General features: G+C 33.4%; 1 protein-coding gene across 2 annotated transcripts; it reads left to right on the forward strand.

Moving 5' to 3' along the window:
* Positions 1-105: 105 nt before the first annotated feature.
* Positions 106-17,167, forward strand: LOC132562218 (RNA-binding protein 25-like). 2 transcript variants are annotated; one of them, XM_060226950.1, is made up of 19 exons: positions 106-161; positions 547-647; positions 2,120-2,160; positions 3,073-3,165; positions 3,743-3,835; positions 4,203-4,260; positions 4,569-4,660; positions 5,050-5,383; positions 6,399-6,460; positions 6,934-7,014; positions 10,243-10,499; positions 10,850-10,958; positions 11,407-11,496; positions 11,764-11,837; positions 12,280-12,430; positions 12,848-13,181; positions 13,299-13,561; positions 14,491-14,637; positions 15,477-17,167. In XM_060226950.1, the coding sequence occupies exons 2-19, from the start codon at positions 569-571 to the stop codon at positions 15,567-15,569; spliced, it is 2,451 nt and encodes an 816-aa protein (XP_060082933.1). In that variant the 5' UTR covers positions 106-161; positions 547-568; the 3' UTR covers positions 15,570-17,167. The 2 variants fall into 2 exon arrangements, with proteins under 2 accessions (XP_060082933.1, XP_060082934.1); XM_060226951.1 differs by having other exon boundaries at positions 5,050-5,353.
* The last annotated feature ends 1,996 nt before the right edge of the window (positions 17,168-19,163 follow it).

Consider the following 19,163-nt stretch of genomic DNA (forward strand, 5'->3'; position numbering starts at 1 on the left):
AAATTTTATTGAAATTATAAATTGATAGAAAACTTCTGCCTAATTATCTTTAAAATGTTTCAATTTCCCGTGACGTCATAGGCCTCGTGCACGATTTAGTGTCCGCCATTTTGTTTTGCATGTAATTGTTCCTGGTCCGGCAAGTCGATGTTGTTTGCAAGGTATGGTCTTTCTCATATTTGATTATTTTTCACATTTTGATTGTTAACAACTGAACAATTTCATTTGTGTTTGAATTCGATTACCGATCACCATTCCTACTTGCTGTTAGAAAGTTGGCTTTATGATTTACATGACATTTTCTGGCGTTCAGTAATCAATCGCTTCGGAAGGAAAACACGAATTTATGCCTATTGTTTTATTCAAATGCAGATGTTGGTTATATTTAATAATTTATTAAATTCCAGCTAATTCACAGATGAAGAAATGACAAGATTTAATATTTTATAATTTATAAAAGGGTTATTTGGTGTTGTTGTAGCAATTTCTTTATAACATTCATATACAATCATTTGTGTTGACCGGTGGGTGTTTTCTTCTCTCTAGGTTTACATAAAGGGGCCGGAGCATGTCATTTCCTCAAAGACCTCCCCTGGGCATGCCACCAATGGCTCCAGGCATGGGATATGCGTTTGCAACGCCTATGGGTAAGTAAATTTGATATTGGGATTCCAGACACCCAATCGCATAGCCAACAGGTCGTCGCCAAGTATCCATTTATTATTGAACACATTGCAGGGTATAGTCGAGAATCTGTTGCCTACTTGGGGATACTATATTGCGGTCCAGTATTGAACATTTTTCCAATATGATATGCTGTCATGTATGTTTACAAAGATAACTCTAGAGAGTGATGCTAGCATACATGTTTACAAAGACAACTCTTGAGAGATTAACTGAGAAACAGGATGGTTTGTGTCCTTGAGCAAGACACTTCACCCGAATTGCCCATGTTGTTAGTGAAGCAAATAGCAACTACTGAAATAAGCCCATGCCTTGGAATGATTCTGGTTAATCACTTTAGGATAACCCAGATAAACAAACAGCAATCATATTTCTTGCTTTGTGATCTGACTAGTACGAGTACATGATGAAAGTATATTGCTTATTTAGATACAATACTTAAGCCAGATACTGTGAAAACATGTGTATTTTGTGCATTTATATATTGGTAGGTATTTTTTGAGGTTTGAAATGCTGAAAATATGCTTCTAGTTCCAGGAGTTAAGAAATTGATCTCAGAATATTCTGCTTATTCGTCAGGTCAACAGCCACAAAGGTCCAAAACTTAAAAGAAATTTCTTTAAGATTTGTTTCCATCTCATTTACTTAAAGTATTTCCCAAAAAGTTATATATATCTATTTGTAATATATCTACCAAAAAAATATAACACAGACAAGCATTAACACACACTCTCAGCTTAATTTCACTTATGAAAATGAATGTTTTTATATGACATTTACTGTTAATCTTAAATGAATTATTTCATTGTCAAATCTTGATATATGTCTCCATTGTTTGTACAAATGGCACAAAAGAGAAATAAAAGGGGGCGGGCAAATTTTTTATTTAAGGCTATTGTCTGAACATTAGCGCATGCGTAAGAAGTGGGATTATAGGCATGTGACTAGAGGAGGTGTTGCTAACACAAACATGATAAACTAGAATTGAGGAGGGTGGAGAAAATGTATGTTTAGTGAGTGTATTGGCATTATGAAACATGTCCTGTTTCAAAATATTTTAAGATAAAGAACAGCCCAAGCGTGGGTTACTTATTTCCAGCGCTTTATATAGGGCCGGAGTTCATATGTTCATGAACTCCATGCCAATATTAGAAAAGACGATAGAACGTCAGAATAACTCCAACAAGTCTATATATAGTAGGCCTTATCAACCTTGTTAGTGATGTTATCTCTGATAAAGGTAACTACCTTTCAATGACCAAACCAGGTAATAATAGCTTCTGCGAGTCAAGTTATTTTTCAGGTCTTACTATCCTATAGCTGCAAAATGTATGCACCCCCTCTCCTAAAAAAAATTGCACATTATGTGGGTTTTTACAGTACTAATTTGTAAAGATGTATATGTGGTAAATATCCATGTTTTTTTTTTTTACAGGAATGATGCCTATGAGCATGGGTGTAATGCAGCCAACAACAGTAAGTTCAGATCATTTTTAGAAAATTTCATCCTGAACTGATAGGCTATCCAGATATTTTGGATTAAGCAGATTGACAAGAAAGGAAATGGAAATTCTTGCAGTCCTCAACTACATAAACAATACTTTAAATGCTAACCAATGCAATTGAGCCACCTGGTCTCTTAAAATCAATCTCATCCAGATCTGCTTCAATAAAATAAATATTAACATTGAATGGATTAAATTTTGTGGAGAGATGTAAATATTTCTATTTGTTCTTAATTGATGACATAGATATCAGGGCATGAGAGGGTTGATGTATGACTTTTTTCACATGAAAAGTTGTTGTTTTTGATGGAGACTTTCAAAAAGTAATAGGAAGTTAACATTACTATCAGCATAATTTGAATTACATGGTAAGCTGATTCTTCTATCCAAAACCAAATTTGTCAGTGAGAAATCCCCATTCCCCCCATGCATGACAGGTAAATATCGGCCAAAAAATAAAGATTTTAGAGGAATATTTAAAATGATTCAGGAATTGTTTTCATGTTACTAGTAGTTTGCAGTGGGAAACAAAATTTTACAAATAATTCAAATGGTATAAAGATTGTTATTTTTTTGGTGGGGGTGGCAGATGTTTGCTTTTAGATGTCTTGGCCAAATGAGCACTAGAAAAATATTATTTTAAGGATATTACATTTTAACTATCACCTTTCGAAGTCTGATTCCAAATTTTTGTGGGAGAAAAAAAAAGGAGCTGATGCTCTAAGGTTTGTGATCAGTTGGTGCTAGTATCATTGTTAACATGTCAAGTACTTTCTTATAACAAAAATTCAAATAGCATACATAATTAGGAAGTCGTGAACTTGAACATTGCTAATAGTATATCTAAACTTATAATCATTCACAACATTCTCTTTCTGTCAAGGTTATGAGACCATTAGTGACCTCACAGGCAAACCTGACTCCCCAATCATTGAAGCCATCAAAGAAACAGCTGGTGCCACAAGAGATTCCTAAGGTAAGTTGTCATATATTTTTTTGCTGTGAAAACCAGGTTTCATCTGACATTTGTTGGTAACAAATGATATTAGGATGTTTAACAAACATGAATTGATGTTACATCAGAAACATATGCTTTGTAAGAGAGTGCATACCCAGTGTCTGCTCAATATCTTGAGGAATTTCACCATGAAAACTTTAAAAAATTATTATTTGAGAGAGAGAATTTTTTCAATGTTTCATGAAGAGACTTACATTTGACACATTCAGTCATAGATTTATTGGTGACAAACAAAATCATATTTTACTGTCAAGGTCTGAAAAGTAGGAGTACTTAACTCATTGGTAAAAAATATCTGGAGCACTAAGGGTTGTGTAGCGTTTCAAAAAAATATATTCACAGATGTACAATGTATATACTTTGCTATGGACATGAAGAAAATGTTCTTGATAATTCAAACATAGTTAGTTACTGTCAGTTTCCTTGAAATTCTGACAAGTTTGATACAATTATTATGTTGTTAATACTATGACCATATTACAGAACTGTAAATCGATCATTATCAGGTTGTTTATCATGTTGTTTTCTGCTCTAGGATGATGATGAAGAAAAGCCTCCAGTAACCACAGTATTTGTTGGAAATATTAGTGACAGAGCTCCTGATGCCATGGTGAGACAGATGCTACAGGTACGTCAAGTCAAAATATTAGACATTAGATTTGATTAATATTCCCATTTTAAAAAATAGAAGTTTCATTAATGGTAATTTTGTAAGTCATGAATGTTTGCATTTTAAGTGATTTTTGGCAGAAAACAAACTTTAAATTGGTTTGATAGAATGTGAAGAAATCACAAAAGTTAATACAAAAAACAGGTTATTTCATCATTAATTTACTGGTATTTTTTACTAATGATATTTTTAGCTATAACATTTCTGTTTCCCTCATGAGGAAGCTTACAGGTAACATTTAAGTTAAAACATTTCAATATCTTATTTAATTGTTGTATATTTAGAAGCATTTAAAATGATTTAAGTTAAGCTGATTTTTTTTCAGAGATGTGGTAATGTTCTCAGTTGGAAACGAGTTCAAGGTGCATCTGGGAAATTGCAAGGTATGAATTATGTGAAAAGTTGCATGGCATACAGTATTTAGAGCTGGTAATCCTTTGTTATAATGCCTTACAAAAAGTAATACATAAATACCTGTTTTGGTTATTCAGGTTATGTGAAATTTGCATGTCAAATATTCCTTGAACTTTTGCCAAATTTTGACTTGAGTCCCATATCTGTCCACTCACAGTTCATTAGTAAAACATGTAGAATCAAATATTATTTCTGGTGCAACTGCTCAGGTTAAATTTTAATGGCTTTGATTAATTTCAAAAAGTGATAACAATATTGAACTTGTTTTTTATTTCAGCATTTGGATTTTGCGAGTATGAAAACCCAGAAGCAACGCTACGTTGCATGAGGCTCCTTAATGAATGGGAAATTACAGATAAAAAGCTGGTGGTATGTACCTACATTATCATCACACAATATTTCTTACATTATTTGCACATCCTTGAACGCTGCTGAACTGCACTTGCAAAAAAAAAGTTCAAGGTGTTGTGATAAATTTTGAGTGTTTAGTTTGTTAATTCTAGGTTCATTGTACATATTTGTAGTGATTAATCTTGTTGTAAGTTGTATAATTTACATGACATGAGTAAATGGAACTTGGGGTTTCACCAGAAACCTGTCAACCCCTGATCAGGACAATTTCATTTGATTTGGTGTAATTAGTCAAAATAAGGTATATTTTCCATATGATGTCGGAATCAAAATAGATGTGATCTGTTGGTATTTATGAGTGGAGCATACTTCTTGTGTATGTAATCATTTGTTATTATCAATTTTAGGTGAAAGTTGATGCTAAAACAAAAACGTTACTAGATGAGTACAGAGCCAAGAAAAAAGCTAAACTGACTGCAATTAAGGAAAAAAACACCAAAGAAAAAAGTGAGACAGCTGAAAATGGAGATGATGAAAAGGAAGATGGTGATAAAGAAAAAGAGGATAAAGAGAGCAAGTCTTCAGAGAATGGTGATAATCAAGAAGATGATCTCGACGAATTTTCAAAGAGAGAAGACAGAGTGGCAAAAGCAGGCCTTGATGCCATTATGAGAGAATATGCTTCTGATCTCAGTAAACCTGTACCTTCAGGTAGGAAGGATTCAAAAGTGTCTTTGGCAGGTACATGTAATTTGTTTCATGGTCATATTTGGATTTCCTTTTTATAATACCAGGAATTTTATCTCTAGTATGAAGCGTACTTGGAAGAAGCTTGAGGTGCACAAATAACACCGATCTTATGACAGAGCTGGTATGGTGAATATACTAAACTCAATAACAAGACACATAAGTGGAATTTGGCGTGTACTTTCTTTTCAAAGTCAATGTGGAAGCTGTCTTGAGAGATCTTCTATCAGACTAACATGACCTGTCGAGACAGATTCCAAGTTTTTTTGTTCTTTGGAGCATGCATTTGTCACAAATTTTGCATGCTAGTTGAACTGATATAAGAAAAAGTAAATACAGAAAGAAGTTTTATTGCTGTACCCTTTTTCATGTTTGTCATTTTTGCAAAATCGTCCAATAATGAATTTTTATTGTAAAACTTCTGTTTACACCTTTTGACTTGATTTGATCATAGAACTTTTCAGACTTCACATAACACTTAGTTTGCTTTTGAGTTGTGTGCACTTTCTAATTAACTCTTTTATGATGACTTCATACCTTTGTTAAAGGGTATGGAAACATTTCGGGTCTTTGTTTTTCTGTTACATACTTTTTTACAATTGTAAATAGTGTTTTAATCATAAAGATATTAAGAAAAATCAATTTGTATATTGGTTCTGATCGTTGGTTCTAAATTTCGGTGTAGAGTCATTATTGTGTTGACCTACTTTGTGTAACTGAAACTCTTCAGGTAACTGTTAAATTTTGTATACCTTTGAGTTCTGATAGATTAAGCATAACAGTTTTCAATACTTTTCCTGTTGAACTTCTGAACATTGAATTGGGAAAAAAAATTGATGACGAATATGTGATATTAGATCAATTTGCAATATTGTTTTGTACAGAGTTACAAGTTATGATAAGATAATGAAATGTTTTCAATAGTTAAGATGTTAAAAAGCAGGTGAAGTTTAAGAAAAAATCTTGTCTGGATAATGCTGAATTAAAACTCTCACATACTTACTTTTAGACACTGATAAAGAACAGAAGACTGTACAAAAAAAGAAGGAAGAAAAAGAAATAAAAGATACTGTAAGTATAATTCCAGAGTTATTGTTTACACAAATACACAAGCCATGTCCATTTTGATGTGATCATATCCATCTCATGATTGCTTTTTTAAAAAAAAAAAAAAAAAAGTCAGTAAAAACCAATTGGTGTAGGATCTGGATTTTTTAATAGTTGCCTCCAAGGATAGTAACCTTGATGGACAAAGTGGTTAAATTTGTAAATTACTCAGTCATCTGACTAACCAAGAGACTGTGAATCATAATATCTAGGCTAAAGCCTTCTGATGTTGAGTGTTGCAATGCTTGTGAAATGAACTAATTGATTCCTATTGAAGATTACTTTGTTCAGACCACATCATTTATGTTTCAGGGAGTATCCACCAGTTTTAAATGTTGCTAAATAGGCTTCTTAATACTAAAATGGAAAAAAGAAGTTTTTGGTGTTGACAGATAAATTTCCTTGTACCTGAATTTGTGTTCTATTGTAATTTACAGGGAATTGATGATATAGACATGGAGGAGGACAAAAGGGAAATCATCAACAGAGAGATTAGAAGTTTCAGAGATCTACACAAGGTATGCAACTTCAATTAACTTGCTAAATAGCTTTCAGCCTTAATACTTTTTGTTATATGTAAATGTGTACTTTGTTTTCCTGAATTTTGAATATTTGTCTTGTATATTACTTACCTTCCTAATTTTTTATTCAAAACATTTTATAATTGCTATTTTACTGTGAACCTACAAGAAATATGATGTTAACTTAACAGGTTTAGGACAGTTCATATTCAGGAAAACAAGTTCAAATTTTGTTCTATTTCAGAAATTATTGGGTCTTAAAATAATATAACTTCTGACATCTGTTCCATGGCAGGGTGGCTTTTAAATCTGACTTGATTCTAAGATATTTACGTAAATATTTTATATTTAAAACTATTTGAAATTGTCTCCCTATGTCCAATATTAGATACAGCTAATACCAATTTTTAAGTATCTTGCTTTAGAGTAAGAAAAAAAAACATCCAGTTGCAAAAGTGAAATTCCTTCTCTGTTATAATATAACCTATTTGTATATCCACAAACATTAGATTGAGCTTGAAGGTTAAAGGGTAAAGATCCAAAAGTTTTGAAGTACCTCTGATTTTTCCTAGAGTTGAGCATGTTCTTTAAAATTGTCTTTATTTAGATTTGGTTTTTGAATAAAAAGAATTAAAATTTCTGTCCTGAAATATTGATAATTTGTTGAATAACAGGCTGTATTTCATTACTCAAAAATTACTAGATTCTCTCGATGCTATGCGGCAAGCATCCGATCAACATGAATAGCAGTAAATTATTATTGTAAAGACCAGCCGGTAAGTAGCTACTTAGTTTTATATTTTGATATATATTTGCCATTATCCTGGATGAAGAAGAGTTGGAGGTACAACGGTAAGTCATTTTGATCAGCTAAATAAAAACAAGAAACTGGCTTCAAAACAAAATTTATAGACTGACATTATCCTTATGCCATACTGGTTCAGGTCCCTGTTCAGATAAAATGGTTTTAAGTGAGTAGTGATCTGATACATGATGAGAACAAGAAGTTTGAGGTTAGTGCCATTACTTTACTTTGGTTGGTTCAATGCTCTATCTCTGGGGGCCCAGCATAAGGTAAGTAAAATTTACTTACCTTTTTATCTTGTGTTTTTATCCAAGTCATTTTGATTTTAGCTACTTACACTGAAAGTGTGACTTCATTGTATTTGGTAGTGTGTGGTGGAAGTCAGTGATCAGTTTTATCTGGTATGTCTGATAGTGTACTTGAGTTTTATAGGAGAGGATAGTCTTGCCCTGTGAGGCAACATGTATAAGACCTAACATCTAAAGGTAAGAAGGTTACAGGATGTCTTATTGGAAGTTAACCTCTGTTACCTCAGATACTGTCTGGAAATTTGTCATATTTTTAAACACTTATTTGAATTTACATCAGTCCTTCCATAATTTTATCCTGTTTTAGTGATTGTCAACCATTTTTTATTAATTTTTTTTATTTTTATTTTCATTACCCCATATTTAAACCTAAAAATGTTTCATCTGTGATTGTGGATTTTTTACCACCTTCATAAAAATGGAAATTATTTTGACAAAATTTCAACAAATGATCTTAACAAAAATTTGTCAAGAAGGGGTAGGGGTTGGGATGTTAATGTCAATTTTTGTGTTATTAGCAGCAACTTAAACCTGTCTTGGGTGAGATTTCACACCTGGAATAGGCCATCGAAGGGAACTAGGAGGATGGATTTCTACAAAGCAGAGAAGTAATATGTATATGTAGTGAATGGTTTGGTATCAAGCCTTGGCCCAGACTCAATGCCTGGATTAGGGAGAGGTTGACTGTTTGATTATAGTCAGCAATCACTCTTGACATCTTTGGCATGGTCATGGATGTTGGTGTTCTTAGTTTTCTGAAGTCTGAGACTATCAAATCATTGCTTTAGCACATTGTGCAGTATCACTAGTCTGCCAACAGAATTTATACATTTGTATATATACATATGTTATATATATATGTGTGTGTGTCTTTGTGTAACTCTGTCTACTTTTCCAAGTACCAGAAATTTTTTGAGATTTCAGCATTGACTGAACTTACTAATTCCAAGTAGTTGCACAAGGCATTATATTTGAGATTCCGGATGACTGGTCTAGTACTTTACTAATTTTCGGTCTAGTACTGTACTAATTCGGATCACATTAAAACTTTCTTTATCTTGATCTGTAGTCACATGACCTGAAATATGCAGTCAAGAGCTTGACTCTTCCTGAAAGAGGAACATGGAAGAAGTTAGTGCTCTTACCATGGCACTTATGTTTAGACCCTGTTATAATAATCTCCTTAACCTTGCTATCTGAAGCATGGTTATACATCAAGCACACACCATTTCCAGGAGGGAAGTACATCACATTTTCAACTATCTATTAGATGGTTACTAGCTCAGCCAAAGGGATATTTCCTTAAAGCTAAATAAGTAAAGCATTGGATTGGTAATCTGGAGTTCTTTGTATAACAGCACATACACACTCAAACATACACATATATATGTTATGTATAATATATAAATTCAGCATTTTAAGGATGACAGCAATATTTTGTCAGTTTTATTGTTCTCAAGCAATTGGAAACACAGAAAATTGCCATTAAACAGGTACACAATACAAACCTTTTAATCATTCAAAAGCTTTTTATTGGTACTTGAGAGGCAGTTACATGATTCTTACCTTTGTAACAATCTCAGTGTGTCAGATTCTAAAAACCTATTGGAGTGATGAAGACTTGCTATGAATTTATCACATATATTTAATCAATAGGAAAATCCTATCTGTACTATTCATGTATGCATAAATGATCTAGGACAACGGCAATAAAGCCAGCAAACAAACAAGCAAGTACTTCTCATTCAGTAGAGATAGATATACCACTGTTTTAATTGAATTTGATCTGTACTTTTTTTTTCGGATGGAATCTTACTAATTCAAAATTCTAAATTGGTATATCTACGTTCTGATATCTGTAGTTTTATGAAACAGTGAGGATTGTTAACTTAAAAATGTTTCTTTGATGAAATTAACTTGAATATTATATCTTTTTAGATTTAATGATTTGTTACATTTTGCTTTACAGATGGTGACATATTTGCTTAAAGTTTTACAGAATGAATTTGTTTATGCAGCAGTATCATCATTTTAGATTAAGAGATGGCTGAGTTTAAAAAAAGAAAAAAAAAAGGCAATTTCATCAAGTGTGATTTTCATTTTGTTTTGCAGGGGGAAGATGAACCAGAAAAAGATCAAGAAAAGGAAAGGGAACGGGAACGTAGAATTCTGGAAGAAAAGAGAAGAAGGGAACGAGAGAGAGCTCGGGAACGGGAAAGGGAAAGAGAAAGGGAACGAGAGAGGGAACGCGAACGAGAACGAGAAATGGAACGATATGAAAGAGAACGTTACGAAAGATTACGTAGCAGGTCTCGTTCCCCTTCAAGTCGAAGGAGAAGGTCTCCTAGTAGAGATAGATCCAGAGAAAGGTATGTTGCAAGTTTATTGGCAATAAAACTGGGTATGCAGATTAGATATATAAATTTCATTGTCAGGGATATAAGCTTCAGTACATACCTTACACCTGTTTGTATTATTATTTTGAAATCATCAGAATTATTGAAAACTCAAAAGTGGTATTATAAGGTGTGTATGTAAAATTTCAGGATCTATAAATTGTTCAAAGAAGTGGGGAATCAAATGAAATATTAAGATAACCTAATGTCTTCAGGATGCTGGAAGGAAAAGCTAAAAATTTGGAAATACGTTATGATTTGATAAAATTTGTTGATATGATCTCCAAAAACTTCATTATAAAAATGCTTGATTTTTATTTAAGAAAAATGCGAGATAGAGATCGAGATAGAGATGTTGAAGAGGAGGAAGAAGCTCATGAGAGAAGGAAATTAGAAAAGAAACTTCGGGAAAAAGAAGCAGCTTACCAAGAGGTAACATTCCTCGTTGGCTGTATAGCTACAATAAATCTGCTAAAATTATTTTGTATTAATCGGTGCTCAAATAGTATAATGTGTTTGTGCATCCAGAGTTACTATTACTTAAAATAGGTCAGCATCTACTACATATGAAATGTTGTTTCGCCAATAGACCTGGCAGTGTTCATTTGTTGTAAATAATATTTGATAGCCTACTTCCAGCCAAACAGAGACTTACAATCCAACATGCGATGACTTTTAGTCAGGGTCTGTACCATTAATTATAGAATTTAGAACAGTAATGATATATTGTTAAAAACCTACATCTTTAGGATAATGGCTGTCATAAAGGATTGTCATGTGAAAGGAGGTGGCCTTATCTTTCTTAAAATGCTTTGCATTTAATTTGTTATTTTGTTGATTTTAAGGTGATGTATATTTTGTTTTTTACTCAAATATATAGAGGTTGAAAAATTGGGAAGCAAGAGAAAGAAAAAAATCTAGAGAATATGAGAAAGACAGAGAAAGGGAAGAAGAACGCAAAACTGAAGAGGTAAATATGACTTGTTTGCTTTTGACACTTCTTGTGTACACTCTTGGAATTATAGACAAAAACAAACTTAAAATACTTTGAATACAATGACATTTGTTCTTAATTTAATCAGATCTCTTCATTACTAAATTAGCTTCCTTTGGCATTCGTTACTTTTGCTGCTTTCGCAAATTCTTATGGTAATGTAGCAGCCCCTATTACACCGAGAAAAAGTTTCCTTAATGGTAAGGATTAATGGGTTGTTTTTTGTAATTCCTACAATTTCAGATGCGTGAAGCTCGACGGCTGAAAGAATTTTTAGAAGATTATGATGATGAAAGGGATGATCCTAAATTTTACAAGTAAGATCATTAAATCTTCTTAACTTAATTCTTTAAAAATAATTGGTATTTCCTAATTCATTGATGGCTCTCGTGAATGGTGATCCAGTTTTTTTACCAAAGAGGTCTTATTCACTATGAACAAGACTCCGTGGAAATGTGAGGTTTGAAAAACTTTGCTGTGCTTGATCAGAATATTTTTACTGATAATTCCATCAAAAACAACATGAAAAGTTTATCTACTTAGTAATATTGTGAAAATTTCATATGACAGTTTGGCTTGATCTTGATTTTGTATGAATCATGTTGTCACTTCTTTAGGATAAAGCTTAATGTTTTGAGTGATGATATTTAATATTGGGTTGTGTTAGTATTTGATATTGAACAACCCGAAAAGGCTTTATTATTTGGAAGTACATTGTCATTATATTAAGGTGAAATTTTTTTTCGAATTCCTTTGTAGAGGTAGCATGCTGGCTAGGAGGATGAAGGAGCGAGAAAAAGAGCGTGAGGCAGATGCACGCGATCGGCAACGTGAGAAAGAGGAGTTGGAAGAAATTCGTCGAAAACTGATGGATGAGGGTCACCCAGACCCAGAAGCAGAGCTAGCAAAGGTAAAGTCTTTACAAAATTTTCAATTAACTTCAATGATTTGACATGAAGGTATTTTAGATTTAATACAATAGATATTAGTAAGTTTGTATTTTCTGGTCTGGAAGATGGTAATTCATAGAGGATATGTAATAATGTCATCAGAAATAACAAATATATCTCACAGGTGCATTTAATATTTTAGTACCTTTCATGAGTGAAAGATATAAAAGATATTAGACACACGAGTGAAATAGATTTGTTTTTTCTGGAGACAACGAAAATGTCTATATAACCCACCACCAATGATTCAAAGCATCGATGTATCAAAGGTTTTTGCTAGTCCCTTGAATTTCGAAACATCAAAGTTTGATTGTATATTGTTACAGAGAAATGATTAATATTCATGTTATGTGAAAAGGATTTTTCTCTATTTCCAGATTGAGCGTGAGAGAGAAGAACACCTTAAGCCACGACTCCAGCTCTTACCACAACCAGTCCCAAAGTCTCCTGAAGTTCCACCTCCAAGGGAAGAGCTGCGAGAGGAGATAGAAGAAAATGAGGAAGAATATGAGCAGGAAGATGAGGATTCCAGAGGAGCTAAGTTACCACCCAAAATGCAGTCAACACTGCGACCGATCGACAATGACGCAAGCTCTTTATCTGATGAGGATGATGACAGTAACCTGCCATTTACAGATACAACACCTCAGCCAGTTTATGGTCCAGCAAAGGAGGAAAATGCAAAGCTAGGCTTCAGTTCTCTCAAATTAGGTTTGCTCCTTTGCATTATACATTCAAAATTGATTTTCTTTTGGATAAAGAAGTTTAAAGTGATAATTCTTTGTATAGATATCCAGTGAGTTTATTGAAAGTGTTTCTTTGATCCAGGTGCAGGAAGTCCTGTGGAAGGTTTGCCACCTAAAAGAAAGAAGCTCACAGTTGGAGATGTGTTCAATCAAGATGATGATGAAGGATCCGATGGAGCCAAGAAACGAAAATTGGTTCCACTGGACTATGATGATGACAAGTCTGAAAAGAAACCCACAACAGCTGAAGAGAAGCGTACAAGAATTAAGCACCTTATTGAAAATATACCAACTGCTAAAGACGAATTATTTGCTTATCCATTGGACTGGAACATTGTTGATCAGGTATTTGATCTATATAAAAGAAATGGCTGTCAGAAAATTTTGACTTTTGCTTTGGAAATAACTTGCTGTTAGAGAACAATGTGTCATGATTAGACCCCTATCAGAATAATAAGGGGGAGGAGTGGTGCTATAGTTCTATATTTTTGTCCTTCCTCCTTCTATCTTTCTGTCCTTCTTATTTATATTTGGACCTTTGACCTACATGTAAGAAAAACTTGTCAAAGCTTTATCTCCTACCCATCTTGTCAGTGGAACTTCATATTTTTGATATAGGTTAAGTTTGGTGAGACAATATAACATGAACCAAAAGAAAGTAACTCTGCCTTATGTTTTGACCTTTTATTTACATCAAAGAAATAGTTTGTTCAGGCTCTATATCCTACAGAACATCACTCTGACATACATTTTGAGATTTGACCTACATCAAAGAAAAAGATTGTGTGCACCATCTCCTACACTATTAGCCACTGGAACTTCATACTTTATGTATGAGTTCACCTTGGTGAGGTGGTTTGTTGATGAGGGACTGTAATTCACTGAATTGTGTTATCTGTTTTTAAACCTTATCTTAAAATATTGCCATAGTGACTGATAACAATTTTTTTGTTTAAATCTACGGGTTCATAATGTCAATAGACCACAGAACATTGTTATCTTCTAGTGTATTTTTTTTTTTGGTCTATAATCTGTTTACCATCTCATCACACTATATTCAACCTTTGTGTACATAGGATCATAGTACAGCTAAAAAAATTTAATCAAATTCTATATCATCTCGTACACTATGTATGTCAGTGCTAGTACACACCACACTGGTCATTTGTCTGAAGAAGGTGATTGAGTAGTCATTAAAACGTTACCTTCTAATCTTCTACTGGTTGTGTTATGAGAACTTCTATTCTATAATAAATTGTTGCTTTTAATTACAGAGTCTCATGGACAAGAGAATTAAACCTTGGGTAAACAAGAAGATAATAGAATATATTGGAGAGGAAGAACCTACTCTTACTGACTTTATATGTCAGAAAGTTGTGGCAAGAAGCGTGCCCCAGAATATACTCAATGATGTTGCAATGGTAAGTTTCACAAGTAGCTGAAACATTTAATTGGTAGAGGTGAAACATTTATATTTGTAAGAAATTATACATAGAAACATTTAAGTAGCATTGATGTAAGGGATAGAAACATTTATATTGGTGTAGGAGTTATATTATTATTGATGTAAGGGATAGAAACATTTATATTGGTGTATGAGTTATATTATTATTGATGTAAGGGATAGAGGAGTTATATTATTATTGATGTAAGGGATAGAAACATTTATATTGGTGTAGGAGTTATATTATTATTGATGTAAGGGATAGAAACATTTATATTGGTGTAGGAGTTATATTATTATTGATGTAAGGGATAGAAACATTTATATTGGTGTAGGAGTTATATTATTATTGATGTAAGGGATAGAAACATTTATATTGGTGTAGGAGTTATATTATTATTGATGTAAGGGATGTAAGGGATAGAAACATTTATATTGTTATATTATTATTGATGTAAGGGAGAAACATTTATATTGGTGTAGGAGTTATATTATTATTGATGTAAGGGATAGAAACATTTATATTGGTGTAGGAGTTATATTATTATTGATGTAAGGGATAGAAACATTTATATTGGTGTAGGAGTTATATTATTATTGATGTAAGGGACAGAAACATTTATATTGGTGTAGGAGTTATATTATTATTGATGTAAGGGACAGAAACATTTATATTTGTGTAGGAATTTTATGGTTATTTATGTAAGAAATTGAAACATTAATATTTGTGTAGGAGTTATATTTATGCTTTTCCACATGATGATGAAGTCTTTTTAATGTTGATGGAACTGTATATGGAAGCATTATTTCTTGCAGGTCCTAGATGAAGAAGCCGAGGTTTTTGTTGTGAAAATGTGGAGACTTTTAGTGTACGAGACACAAGCCAAAAAGCTCGGACTAGTTAAATGACAGCATATTTGGACTTGATCTTGGAAATTACACTGTATCATAAGCCTTTTTTAGGCTGCTGAGTGCTCAACATGTGTCAAAATTTTAAAAGTACACAGACAATTGGACAATTGTCAAATTGAGTTATTCTGGATTTGATGACAAATAGGATTTAAACATCAGAGAAGTGATTGCTTATGAACAGTTGAAAAATTAAGATTTACGAAAAAATTGGTACTGTTTCCAATTCATTGTAGGAAGTTAGGATGTATATAGATTTATAGGAAGCTGAAGAGAGATTTACATATAAAACGTGGTGTTAACATCAGGTTTTGAAATGCCATAAAATGGCTCTTCTTTATATATTGTGTTCTTAAAAGGTTTCTTTCAAAAAGGAATAGATTCTGTATTTGGTCTACTGAAAATTCTTTTGGGAATTGAACATCATTGGAATCAATTTACAATAGACCCTTATCATTGATATTTTAGAAAATATTTTCTGTGATAGAGAATAGAGCCTGTGAAGGATTTTTTACCGTGAAAGTTGCGATTGCGATATTTTTGAAATAATCTAAATACTGTTATGTTTTTGTATTTGATGATCATGAATGTCATGAGGTGTGCCAGCTTTTTCTTTCTTTTGAAATCTTATCAGAACTTGATTTTTATTTTATTTCTTGTGCATAATCTTATCTGAAAGATGAAATTATTGTAATAAGAATACAGTTAAAATATTGATATGAAATGTTGATTCAAACACTATCAAATCCGATGATCTTAAGAGATATAGTTTTCTTTAGTTTTAATCATGTTTGATTCATAGTTGAATTGTTACCCGCAATCTCATTAAACCCTGTGAACATGGAGGTTTTCTTCCCTGCAAGTTCACACAAAGTGCTGTAGGTACTGCAACAAGGATTTGGCTAGGAGAGCATGTTCCTGTAGTTAGCACCTGCTGCGGAGTATGATAGTTGTGTCTGTGTTGGTCAATATTTGTATTGTGTGAATAAAAGGGGATATGGCATATTGAATGGTTTGTAGAAAAGTTGTTACAGTAACTACAGCTATTATGAAGGCAGCATAGGGATCAACATTATTCATCACTACTGTAGGGGCTGTTCTAGTCAAATATCTACCAAAGGATTTCAGGTCTCTGGAATAGGAACCATGACGAAATTAATTCTATTAGTAAGAACTAAATTTGCTTTATATTCCTAGCTGGATTTCTCCCACAGGCAATTTTTCTGGAATAGCCCTTAGACATGATTATGGTACAGCAATTATATATGGAAGTTTGAATTACCAGTTGGGCACAGGGGTAATTTGTCATTATTGCTAGATGTGTATTTGTGCAGTGAGGAGCTTGAGATTGTACAAGGTAATGAAAGGGAGCAAATGGTAATGAATGTTGAATGATTGTAGTAAACTTGAGTTTTGCTGAGAGATATGTAGTGTAACTTATTCCAAGTTAATTAAAAGCAGAATGTTAGTGTAAGAATGTTAGTGAAAGATGATATGACCAGCATCTGGTCGTGATGGTGTACAAGGTTGTAGTTAGGTGTACAAGAGTGAGCGAGGATAATGATCCAACAAATCTGAATAAAACTGTTGACAGTAAATACTCTTAACTTTGTGTGTTGTTTCTGCCTGTCGTTTTTGGCTCATCAGGTCAATGTCCGTCCGTCAACACTTCATCCCAAAATTCCTTCTAGTCATAAATGACTTCGAGAATTTTGACCAAATTAGGTCAAAAGCATCCCTGAGGGAAAAGGAACACAGGATTGTTGAAAAATTTTGTCAGAAGCATTGTTTGGGAAAGGGGAACAAATGTTGTGTAAACGATGGGTCTCTGCCCAATAATATACACTTAGTAGACATGCGTTATGGGAATGGAGTTGGGAATGTAAAGTAGGGTAAATAGGGAACAATTATCAGATATATTGGGGCGATGCATTGATCATGGTCATCAGAATAGTATCTAGGGTCAATTATTTGATACATAATAAAGGAGATACATTTATGATGGTCATCAGAATAGTATCCAGGGAGACAATACCCCATAGATATTATTCTAATGGCCATCATCAATGTATCCCCCTACTATTTTAGATAATTTTCTGAAATATTGGAGGAGGGAACATATAATAATCCTATACTGTGTGTTCTTTTACTTAAATTTTTCTTGGAAGTCAAACTCAGTAATACCCATACTTAGTGCCACCTCCCTTTACACTTTATGTAAAAGGCCGAAGACCAGTTGTTCCCCTCTGAAAGATAACTACTTGGAAATGAAGCTGGTCAGGATCCATCATCCTGGAAGCTTTGAATCCTTTCAGTCTTATGAAGTGTAACTACAGACAGTTTATTGATAACAATTATTATAAAGTCTTGGCTCAACATTAATTCAAAGGAATCAGTCTTTGGCTCAAAATACACAAATAAAGAAAATAAATCGGTCACTCTATCAGAATTTTCATTTATTGTGTCATATGTAGCAGAAAGCATTGGGCGTTATAGAATGTGTTCGAAAGCAAGAGGCCCATAGGGCCAATATCGCTCACCTGGATCTTTAAGTCTAGAAATGTTATACATACTACAGGTTGGCTATTTCAAAATTTCAAAATTAAAGCTTAGTCACTTAATCTCTTTGATGGGACAAAACCAATGGGTAAATTCTTATATCATTACTGTCTTTCTCTTTTAATTCCCAGCAAGAGTTTATATGGTTATGGGGTTATGTGTGCCACACTCAAGGGTCAATTCTTACATTACAAATATGTTTATCTTTTAATGCCAAGCAATTATATATATATATGTGTGTTTGTGTGTGTATTTATGGGGTGAGGATTTCAACTGTTTCAAACATATCACCCAGAAATTAAGTACAGAGGGGTGGGGCCACACCCAAGGGCCAGTTCTTGCATAGTGAATGTGTTTATCTCTTGGCGCTCAGCATTGCCATATATGGTTTAAGGGTGGGGATCTCAACTGTTAAAGCTAATACCATGAAATTAAGTCCCTGGGGTTGGGGCCAGACCCAAAGGCCAATTCTAACATCATGCTTGTGTATATTTCTTGATGCCCAACGTTGCTATACATGGTTATGGGATGAAGATTTAAACTGTTTTCAAACACATTTCCGCTATTTAGCGCTTCCCCTTCTGCTAAAGGGTGCTGAAATCCACCATTTATACAAAATCGATTTCCCTTCACCCAATGATGCTTCTGAACAAATCTGGTCAAAATCAAATCACGCTATATATATGTGTGTGTGAATGAAAAAAGATGTTGAGGGGGATAAAAATACAAAAGGGGGTGGAGGTACTTTAATGATGGCCAGAAAAACTATCCGGATACTTTCTTGATGGGGGTACAAATATTACATGACACCGAGACCCAATGAGGGAAATGGAGTAAATATTTTTTAAAAACCTGTAGGATAATGGGATTTTGCCCAAATATGGTCGGAAGCTTTCTTGTGAGAAGGGGAATCAGTTTAGTATAAAAGACTGGTCTAGCGGCCCTGGGACAGGAATTGCAAGGCCGAATGGGAGAAATCGAGCAAATTCATCTTCTGTAGGTATATTGGCATGTCATCCAATTTAATTATTGAGT

The sequence above is a fragment of the Ylistrum balloti genome, unplaced genomic scaffold (genome assembly GCF_031769215.1).
Source record: "Ylistrum balloti isolate Yb309-2 unplaced genomic scaffold, AGI_CSIRO_Ybal_v1 Utg371370, whole genome shotgun sequence".
NCBI lineage: Eukaryota > Metazoa > Mollusca > Bivalvia > Pectinida > Pectinidae > Ylistrum > Ylistrum balloti.